At 39.0% G+C, this 11,429-nt stretch overlaps 1 protein-coding gene across 1 annotated transcript in view; it reads left to right on the top strand.

Moving 5' to 3' along the window:
* lrpprc (leucine-rich pentatricopeptide repeat containing) overlaps window positions 1-10,984 on the top strand; it is a 73,208-nt gene extending 62,224 nt beyond the window's left edge. The window contains exons 33-39 of the mRNA XM_053620164.1: window positions 1-48; window positions 3,153-3,283; window positions 4,132-4,247; window positions 7,024-7,098; window positions 7,307-7,388; window positions 7,989-8,131; window positions 10,737-10,984. The exon at window positions 1-48 is cut by the window's left edge and continues 157 nt beyond it. Coding sequence (XP_053476139.1) covers window positions 1-48; window positions 3,153-3,283; window positions 4,132-4,247; window positions 7,024-7,098; window positions 7,307-7,388; window positions 7,989-8,131; window positions 10,737-10,802 — 661 coding nt within the window. The 3' untranslated portion in view covers window positions 10,803-10,984. The remainder of the gene's footprint in view (window positions 49-3,152; window positions 3,284-4,131; window positions 4,248-7,023; window positions 7,099-7,306; window positions 7,389-7,988; window positions 8,132-10,736) is intronic.
* Window positions 10,985-11,429: the final 445 nt, after the last annotated feature.

The following is an 11,429-nucleotide window of genomic DNA, read 5'->3' on the forward strand; positions in this document are numbered from 1 at the left end:
ATCCTACGTGCTGTTTGCGAACAACAAGGCTATGGCTCATATCAAAAAGTGAGCTGTGCTTCTGTCTGTCTGTCTCTGTGTGTGTGTGTGTGTGTGTGTGTGTGTGTGTGTGTGTGTGTGTCTGTTATCTGCATATTTGCCCGTCTGCCTGCCTGTGTGTGTCTGCATTTCTGTCTGCCTGCCTGCCTGTGTGTCTGCGTTTCTGCCTGTCTGTCTGCCTGTGTGTTTGCGTTTCTGCCTGTCTGTTTGTGTGTCTGTCTGTTATCTGCATATCAGCCTGCATGTCCTGTGTGTGTCTGAATGTCTGTACATGTGAGTACCTGCGTGTGCATGAAATATCTTTGGTAAATTGGTTTCAGGCGCACTGATTTCTCACTCCCTAAAGCCCTGAATCCACTACAGCCAGCTGTACTCCTATACCTTGGTCTGTTCGCACCCCATCCCCCTCTTATTATTCCAGCCCCAGATCAGCTGTGATGGCTAGAGCTACACAGCCTGAATAATTTACCGTGGGCCACGCTAATGTGGTGGCTTGTTTCCGGAACCTTCCATCTCGCCTCTTAACCAGTCATTTTGGCTCAGCTGTGCTCGCCGCACGTGTCACTGTGGTTTATGCCCAGGCGGGGGTCAGAGTTCACTCTGACAGCAGTGTCCACTGAGTCGTGAGGAAATGCATTGCTCTTGCGTTGTCCTCTGCTGTCGATTGCTGACAGCACAGGAGCAGCATCTGCGACTGGCCCAGCACTCGGCTGCGAATATTAATGTAGCCAATGAAAATTTTAGATCCTTATTATTGTGTGGTAGAGTTGAATCACTTAACTCCACTCAGATGTATAAAGTTGCTGTGACATTGTCTTAACCATGAGTATGCAGTGAAGTGCAAAAGTTTGTATTCACTTACTTGAAAAGCTGTACAACATTTAATGCCAGATTTTTACCGATGTTTCATTATTGTCACAAAATAACAAAAAGGGCCAAAAGGTTGATGGTAAGATATATTAGTTGAAACAAATCATATTTCCTGCTGTTGGTTGTGGATTTTCTTCCTCACTGGCAGTTTTTTTTTTCCCTAGTTATTTTTCTTTCTATCTTCCCCCATTATGATTGTAACTATTAATAGCTGATCACATATCTACAGTGGTGCTTGACAGTTTGCGAACCCCTTAGAATTTTCTATATTTCTGCATAAATATGACCAAAAACATCTGTCTTAAAGTAGACAAAGTTCTGAAATTAGGCAAAGAGAACCCAATTAAACAAATGAGGGGAAAAAATATTAGAATTGGTAATTGATTTATTGAGGAAAATGATCCTCAGTGGAAAAAGTACCTGGTGTGACCCGCTTGTGCAGCAATAAGTGCAATTAAACGTTTCCGGTAACTGTTGATCAGTCCTGCACATCGGCTTGGAGGAATTTTAGCCCATTCCTAAGTACAGAACAACTTCAACTCTGGGATGTTGGTGGGTTTCCTCACATGAACTGCTTGCTTCAGGTCCTTCCACAACATTTCTATTGGATTAAGGTCAGGACTTTGACTTGGCCATTCCAAAACATTAATTTTACTCTTCTTTAACCGTTCTTTGGTAGAACAACTTGTGTGTTTAGGGTCATTGTCTTGCTGCATGACCCACTTTCTCTTGAGATTCAGTTCATGGACAGATGTCCTGAGATTTTCCTTTAGAATTCACTGGTATAATTCAGAATTCATTGTTCCATCAATGATGGCAAGCCGTCTTGCTCTTGGAGTGACCTTTGTTGGTCGACCACTCCTGGGGAGGGTAACAATGGTCTTGAATTTCCTCTCATTTGTACACTGTACACAGTCCAAACTAGGGATGGGCGATATCTTATCGTTTGTGATATACCGGTAGAAATTCTCCCCACAATAAAGAATTAGTTTTCTTGCGATAATAATGATAAAGCCTAGTTGATGACGTATTTCTGTGTGTGACTGTGTGCGATCCATTCGCAGCTCACGTGCAGAGTGAAAACAAGTACGGTGGAAGGCGGACGTGAAGCTGAGGAAGAGTTTATCACTAAACGAGGAGCTACCAATCTGGAACTGGTTTGGTTACAGAAAATCAGTTTTACTTTTAGATCAATGTTTGTGTTTCTGAGGCTCTCAAGATCGCAGGTATTACTTGTAGCAAAAAACAGTGGTGCATGGTACTATATTTATATAGTCACTGATATTGTTATCGCAATAAATACCAGAAAATATTGTGACATAGTTTTACGTCCATATCGCCCATCCCTAGTCCAAACTCTTTAGAGATGGTTTTGTAACCTTTTTCAGTCTGATGAGCATCAACAACGCTTTTTCTGAGGTCCTCACAAATCTCCTTTGTTTGTGCCATGATACACGTGTTGTGAAGATCACACTCTGATAGATCCCTGTTCTTTAATTTAACAGGGTGCTCACTCACACCTGATTTTTCATCCCTTTGATTGAAAACACCTGACTCTAATTTCACCTTCAAAGTAGCTGCTAATCCTAGAGGTTCACATACGTTTGCCACACACAGTTATGAAATATTGGATCATTTTCCTCAATAAATAAATGACCAAGTACAATATTTTGTCTAATTTCTTTAATTAGGTTCTCTTTATCTACTTTTAGGATTTGTGTGAAAATCTGAATATTTAGGTCATATTTATGCAGATATCTAGAAAATTATAAAGGGTTCTCAAAATTTCGAGCACCACTGTACACACTTCAATACTTTTATTTATTTACTCATTTTAACCTTTCTCCAGCTCTGTGAAAGGTCAAGCTCTTTCTGTTTTAGATCTTGTGATGGCATCCCCCCCATGCACTTGACATTTACACAGCACATTGCTTGAGTGCTAGCCTGTTCTTCATTAAATAAGACTGAATAAACATGCAGAACGTTTTATTTTATAAGATACGATAATGAGGCATTCGGATACCTTTTCAGGCGTTCAAATAAAACACCATATTCTGTTTTCCTGAATAGAGATGCATTTTATTTCTTCATTTTGTTCATCCAGGTGTCATGGCTGATACAAACTTTTGCACACAGCTGTACATTGAGCGAAATGTGGAATAGAAAATGGAGATTTGTTGCTTATTTATGTTGTGCACTTTGATTTGATGATGTTCTGATACTACTTTCTCTCACACACCCAGTGGGGACATCGACAGTGCAGTGGAAGGGCTTGAGGCTTTGTATACCCAAAACTCAGACGGTCCGCAAAAAAGTATTGCCTTTGTCTTCCGTAAAGTCCTCGAAGCCAACAACGGTGATGCACTTGATAAATGTAAGACATGTAACATGTAACCTTTCTCACCTAGAAGACACTGTAGCCTGTGAGCTTTAAAATTGGAGACCCTATGCTCTTTTATTTATTATATAAATATATAAACTAAGGTATTTTTTCACAATCAAGTGCTATATTGAAAAAAAAAAATATATATATATATATATATATATATATAGATAGATAGATAGATAGATAGATAGATAGATCATTATACTTAGTGTAGCTATAAGGCTTTCAAACAGAAATGGGGAAAATTTGCATGATTCTGATGGTTAATCCTGTTTCCCATCATAGCAGCTGGTGGGACATGTTCATTTGACGTCTGGGGAGGTTAAATATATAGTGAAGACGTGTTGACCTTTTATGTACCATTATAGCACAAGTGCTGTTGTTGACATTGATTGTGCAGTAATTTTTGTGCACTAAGTGCACTATAATGATGTTCGTAAAAGGTACATGTGTATAATCAGCTGTGCTGTATGTCCGTTAACCAGCCACATGTAAGCCCTGGAAACTGTGCTACGCCTCTGATTGGAGCGTTTTTATTAGTACAAGTGTATTGGATAAACAATACCAGTATCAGTGTTGCACAGTGCAGTTTAGTCCAAATATTACTTATGCCATTATTTGTTCATTCATTTGTTAGAAGTACAAGAACAACACACTGTTTGTGAATAGGGAAACATTTAGACATGTTTTAAACATAAATGCAAAAAAAGTAATGTTTTGGTGTGAACTACAACAGATAGACATTCAGTAGACTTTGTAGGATGGTATAAATTATGCGTCAACTCATAATACAGAAAGTTTTGTTGTGTTTAACTAACCGTGCCTCCTCCTCTCAGTGAGTGCCATGGCGGAGCGGCTGTGTAATCACTTTGCCACCTACCGACCTGCAACAGACCTCTTCCTGCAGTACTTGGACATGGGCAGGATAGAGGACGCCAGGTTCCTGCTGCAGGTAACTCGATTCTCCTACAGCCACAACATTCTCCATTACATTTTAGACTTGCTGGCTCTGCTAACATTAAGTACTACTACAGGGATCTTTTTGTTCTTTCAGTGTTTGTAAGAACACTTACAGCCCCCACACACATACACACAAAGCCCTGTCACAAATAAAACACCTTCTGAAATAGCAGAATTAAGCAGCTCCTCAATCCATTATCCCTGTTCAGATGTCATTTGAGGGCAGTTCCTGGATCAGTCAGGTCAGCCTGCAAGGTTCCTGTAGTTATGAAGGTTAGCCCTGAAGTGCAACTTTTCCCCCCTCCAGAGAGCAGATGAGTGCTTGGCTGGCGTTTTAATTGCTCTGATTGTAGGGAAGGCTTTCAGGCGCTGAGCTGCTTCTGGTCCATGTTAATACACATGCCTGTTAAAACCCTCCCGGGTCTCTTGGCTTTTTAATTCGGCACAGCAGAAGCAGCAGCTGGAAAAGCGCACATCCATCACGACTGGCTTGTAACGCTGACCTCATTGCCACTGAACCCAGAGCAGCACAGAAGTTTTACAAAGCATCAGACACACACTGACAGCCCAGCAGCCTGTATTATAACCAACCTCATCACCCAGCGACCCCCCCATACACACACCCACACACACAATTGCTTGTCTAATTTGCTGAAACCAACAATCATTTATATCATGCATGGTTTACAAGGCTAGTTACATTGTGTATGTAGCAGCTAACGCATCTGTTGAGACACACATTTGCATATTGTGTGGACAAACACAAACCGTATTTATATGCTAATGATGTATGTATATATTTCTATTTGTCTTAAAATTGCACTTCTATCTTTAATGTCTACGACTTGACAGACTATGGGTTAAATCTACCATGTCTGTATTTAACAATAACCAGGAGCTACAGTCTGAAAACCTTGTGTTAAACTTTTCATTTATTTCTTATTATTTATTGCCTCTAACAGTGAAACAGTGGATTTTCTAAAACTACAGGCATTACTGACCAGAAATATGTTTCCCCGCCTGCATGTACACTATTTTGCCAAAAGTATGTACACGCCTGTCTATCACACCGATATTTGCCCGTTCCAGAACCATCCGTGGGTGGCTGTGGAAATTGCATCTTTTGTGGAGCGGTTTGTCCAAACTGAAGTGCAGCAGTGCTGCTTTTGATGTGTGCCATGACTGGCCTCTCGAAGCACTTCATTATTATAGGACAATAGGGCAATAGTCATTCAGACACATGATTGAAAATTGTTTCAGGAACAGCAATGATTGCGGTGTTCTTCAAGCAGGTAGAAACAGTAGCTTGATCCAGGGACAAGTCTTGGGACTCGAGCCTTGGAAATCTATCAGGTCCTGCAGCTTTGTGTGCATTTAACTCTCTCATGCATCTCCTCAGGGCAAGGATCTAAAGTGTTGCTTTTAGGATGTTCGCTTCAAAACGTGCATAGAATGTGTTTAGGTCATTCAGCAAGGCTGCATCAGCCGTCGGCAAGTTTTTGAGGGGGGTTTTATTTTCAATATATTTATTGTGCATTTCTTGTTTTATAACACCACATCAACAAGTACACAAGCATATACACCTTTTCACATACACACATTCAGTTTACACTTCCTAAAAGAAGAAATGCATTAAAAAAAAAAGATTAAATGAATTTGTCACACACATTGTTCACAAATGTCTTTTTCAGTACATTTTATATGATATTTATGTGCAGCTCCCATAGCTGGTCAAAGTCTTCCCACTTGCAGTGTAAGTTTGCAGTACCTTTTCAGTCCTATGCAGTTCGATATCTCCTTTATCCACATTTTCCTTGATGGAGCATCCATACACTTCCATCACAATGCAATAACTCTTCTGGATTGAAGGAGACTGAAGTCTACAAGTTTAACCTGTCTTAATGTTTGTATAAAGTCCAAGAATATAAAGTTTCACGTTCAAAGGGATTTTAATGTTAAATATGTCTGACGTATGTTTTATAACCTCCTTCCAGAAATGTAGCATTTTTGGACATTCCCAGAGGCAATGATGTAATAATGTACCTTTATCGTCCAAGCATTTAGAACACACATCTGGAATATTAGCGGAGAGGTTAGTTGGACAGGTGTTAAATAGGTTCTCATTAACCTTTTATATTGAAGTAAGTTTAACCTTGTATTTATTGTCTGTGTTTGTGGCAAGCAGCTGTTTTTGCTTTCGTAATCTATGGTTGATTGCCACATGCACTGAGGATCAGGATTATCGGAATGATCGATCTGGAGTCTGAAGTCTGTTTTTCCGGTTTTAGACGCCGGAACTCAATATTCAGTCATTGTTACTCATGGACTTTAGTTTCTTTAAGGGCCCCCCCTTCTTTTTACCGGTACTGTTCCCCCATGCTATATTAATCAAATGAGAGAGTGCACAAATTATACACTAGGCTCTGAAAGCCTAACAGGTATACAGTCTCGAATCAAAGCCTTTATGTGCCTAAGTGAACATAATTATACTTCAGATTGGTCTGGAACGGTACATTTTAATTTTCATTAAGAATGGAGTGGTTATCCTTCTGCCTCCCTATTAGCTGTGTAATTAACCTTCAACTGTAGAGCACAGTTTGGAACACAGAAGAGGATGGAAGCCATTCAGCTCTTTCAGTACACACATACTGTGCTTATACAAATACTTACATGCTGCTACTGATTTTTAGACACATGTACACACACACAGTTCTACCTGATGGTGATCTTGGAATTCGTTTTAGTGCATTGTCCTGTCTTTCTTGCAGCGATGTTCAGCAGTGGCTGAGCAGAAGGAGATAATGGTGGCTTACATGAGCAAAGTTTCTCAGGAGCCAGGGCAGGTAAAGTACACATTTAATCATTAGCTTCTGCCTTTTATAGTCTTCCTACTGTAAATTCAGCGCATATGGTGCAATATCTGATCCATGCCTTAACGTTTGCCTTAATAAAAGCATGAAAACACAGTACCACTGTCTGTATTTAAGTGGTATGTGAGATGACTGCATTGCTGTCGTCCGTCACAGTTATTCTTTCTGCTCTCTTTTGTAGACTCCCAAGATAACGAATCTGGTCGAACTCATCCCAGACTTGGACAAGGAGAAAGTGTGCACCTTCCTGTTGAAATGCTATAGTAAGTGTGACCCCTGAGCTTGTCCACAACGTACGTTAGGCCATGCAATTGGATGTTCAGTACTTGGCTTGCTCTCGAATATTTTCTTACTGATTCTAAAGTTTCTTTGTTTATTTGGGACACAGTGTGCTATCCATGTGCACTTTTGAGGTAATAAACGTACATCTATGTTGTCCGAGTACTCACGTCATTGCGCTTGAGTGTGTGGGCCTGAGACTAAGCAGTTATTATCCAGCTGATTAAAAATGCAACAAGCCGGGCGTGCATGCCGGAACCAGAAAGCGCATTTTTGCTAATGCAAACATGTGTTCTCTAATGCAGGCCTTCTTTAGCCAGCCTGGCGTGAGTGCTTTGACATGTTAAAGTACTTACAGAGTTCTTCGGTGGCTGTCCGTGTTGTTTAATAAGTCCTGTGCCAGCTTCCCAAGAGCAGAACAGAATGAATGATGAGATATTAATACACTGCTCTCTCGTTTAAAAACGCCTTTTAAACATATTCATACCTAGCCATGCTTTTTTCTTTTTTTTTTCTTCAACATTTGTCTGCTACTTCTTTCCATTTCTCCTCTCTCTGTTTCTCTTTCTGTCTCTGTCCATCAGGTGTGGATAAAGACCTGACCTCAGCCAAGGCTCTTTATCAGCAGATGCAGGACGAAGGGCTGCAGGTGAACGAGCTGTCTCTCAAGAGACTGGCGCTGCTGTACAAGAACGCCGGAGAGGCTGTGCCCTTCGAAGAGCCTCCAGTAAATATTGCTCACCGCTCCACGAGTTTAATTAGAGGTTTAATGCACGATTAATGACGTGCATTAAAGTATATGGACACACAAGACAAACACATTTCATATACACAGCCAAGCGCAAGGGTTGGCTTCACAATTACAGTTTATAGGCAAATAGTATTTTAAAAAAAAAAGTGTCTTTTTTTTTTTTTTTTAAAGATACATCCTGCAACATGGCAACTTTCCCAACCATGGCTAAAGTTTATATATATATATATATATATATATATATATATATATATATATATATATATATATATATATATATATATATATATATGAGAGAGAGATACATATTATATAATTTAATTTTTTTTTTTGACCCTCTCCAGCTTCAAAGATGTTTATTACAGCTTATTACAGGCCTGTGCTGGCAACAATCTCATCTTATTCTGGTAAACAGGGACAGGTTTTTTTTTTTTTTTCTTTCTTTTTTTTCTACCCTTTGCTTTAACTTTTTTCCTTACCAAAAACTGTTCACACAGAGCCAATCATAAATACAGCAATATTAATATGCCTAACAATAATAATAATAATAGCGAATTGCAAAGGTATCTATATAATTTAACTTGTTTTTCTATTTTAAAATAAATCGAACACAACTTTTCAGACTATTAAAAGTATAATATGTTACATAAATGTTACAAAAAAAAAAATCATTTTTAACTTTAGACCATGGTTTATCTTTAATTAAGCTTCATTCGTAAGTGAAGGGAAAGAAAGTGCACATGTATCAGTGCTTGCAGAACGGAAGTGCTCTCACAAGTATAAGATTCTATGCAAGTTCACAAATACAAATATTTTTAATGACCACACTCTCTCACTTTCACTGCTTTGCATGGTCACGGTCATCTCCACTACAGATACTGTTTAAATGTTATAAGCTGCCTGCAGACGATGAGCTTTTGAACGGTGATATGTCATCAAGATGCGTCTGAAATTATAGATCCTTCACAGAGCTATGCCTTTCTGAATGTTTCTAAATCCAACATGTGGCTAAATCTCAAACAAAATTAAAAAAAAAAAAGGGTTCTGGCTTTGGAGATGATGTGAACCTTCACGTCTGAGGGCTCATCTTATTGATTGATTTTTTCCCCACAGTTCACAGTGATGAAATATTGCCTATGCTAGGTATAATAAATGTGGTATTGATGCAAGTTAATACCACAACAGCACACACCACCCAATTCTAGTGTCTAGCTTTCATATAAATAATTAAACTCTGTTAACTGGGCCCAGGCCTGCTACATCTGAAATCCAGCAGTTAGAAAATGAAAGTTTGAACATGCAAGAGAAGGTTTCAAACTTTTAATGTATACTCTTTCCTTTTTTTTTTTTTTTTTTTAAACTTTTGATGTCTTTTGTGTTGGTATAAATGAAATGTCTTCATTTTTATATGCAATATGCAAATCTACTATATTGTACAGTATGTGTATTTATATCATTTCACACAGTTCTCTAATTAGTAGGCTGCTTATCCTCAACTCATGTTTTTTTTCTTTTTCTTTAAATGTCACACAATAATATATCCTGGCTTCTTTCTACTACAAACTATCAAAAATAATATCATAAACACTGTCACAATGAAATACTGGATTGTTCTGAAGCATATTTTGTAAATTTTTTTGTTTTTATTTCCCCCTCACTCAGGAACTAGTCCTTCTCTGACTTTCATAGCTCTAAGAAATCTAGACTACTTATCACCCTAAACCCCCTCCCCACCCCGCCCTCGGCCAGGGTGACCATGCCCTTGCATGAACACCATCTTCTACAGTTCACCTCATCATCACTTTTCAGCCCTACATTACCATCAGGACTGCTCTGGGTAGTGTTAGCCCTCCTCGCTGTTGTATTATTTAGGGGCACTATTGCTGTGTTTTAAATCTACTAGAACAAGAGCCTGTCAAAATATTACTTGCACAAAAACCCCAGCGCTCTCACTAAACTTTTAAGTTTGCACAAAGCAATCTCAGGTAGCTCGCTCTCTCTCTCTCTCTCTCTCTCTCTCTCTCTCTCTCTCTCACACTTTTTTCCCTCTCTTTCCATACTCTCTGTCTCTCACCCTCACTCTTTCCCTTTTTCTCTCTTTCCCACGGGACAAGGGTAACCTTTCCTGAGAGCTCTGATAAGGAAAGGATTTGAGGTGCTGTTTGCATCTGGTTCTGCTATTAGGCGTCTGCTACTTATTGACTTTAATTACAACATTAATAGGGAGAAAACACAACGTCTGAGCCACGGTAATCTTCTGAAAGTGCTTACCTTCCAGAAAAAAAAAAAAGAGGCCTGCTTTTTGAAACGGCCGCCATTTAATTAGCCAGGTTTGAAGGAGGGCAGAGTGTAACGATGTTTACACATTTAATTTGCAAAGTGCAACCACAGAGAAAAATTGATTTTTCATTCTTATTAGTCTACTGTAGAGGAAAGACTGTAGATTTGGATTGTAATGCACAACAAACTCCTTTTTAGCGAGAGAGAAGTAGCATGTTGCAGGATGTTTGTCACATTTTGGATTTCTCTCCCTCTTTCTTTCAACTATATATTTAAGCATGTTTTCCTCTTCTTTCCACAGGAGACATTCAAGTTCTATGCAGACAAGCTGAAGGCCTTGCAGGCCCAGAGTTCAACAGATAACTAGATTCCCAATCATTATTCTTTTGTCTCTTTAATTATTATTATTTTTTTTATATGTAAGCCCAGATCCTCTAATGTTGTGAAGTCAGTGATGCGTGGTAAACTCTTGCTCATTACAGTTGCATTGAAAACAAATAATGCCATGTACAGAAGTATTTATGCTAATAAATGTGTTACAAATGTTTATTTTCGGAGTTTCTTCTCTTTTTGTTGGTTGTTGGTTTTTGGTTTATGGGAATCATTGCACACTCATACACTTCGCAAATTTAATACCAGCTTAGGCTTTTGTAAAGAGATTTTAAAAAATGCATTGTGATTTGAAGTTTGAATCCTGATGTGCCAAATGTTTCTCTGGCCAGGAGACCAAGAGAACATCCGGGTGTAAAGGACGGCATTAGTCTGTAATAGTGTGTATAGAGGATATGGAACTGGTTTGGAAAACTGTCTAGTGGGTACCAATTGGCTATAACATAAGAATAAAACTAAGAATAACAAAGTTTGCACACTTAACACAGCACACGTATTATTTAGTGATAACCGGTAACCATATATTCCTCTAGAACAGGGATTCCCAAACTTTTCCAGGGCAAGGCCCCCCAGATGGCATTAAAATTTGACCGAGGCCCCCCTG

This window comes from Ictalurus furcatus, chromosome 3 (genome assembly GCF_023375685.1).
Source record: "Ictalurus furcatus strain D&B chromosome 3, Billie_1.0, whole genome shotgun sequence".
Lineage (NCBI taxonomy): Eukaryota > Metazoa > Chordata > Actinopteri > Siluriformes > Ictaluridae > Ictalurus > Ictalurus furcatus.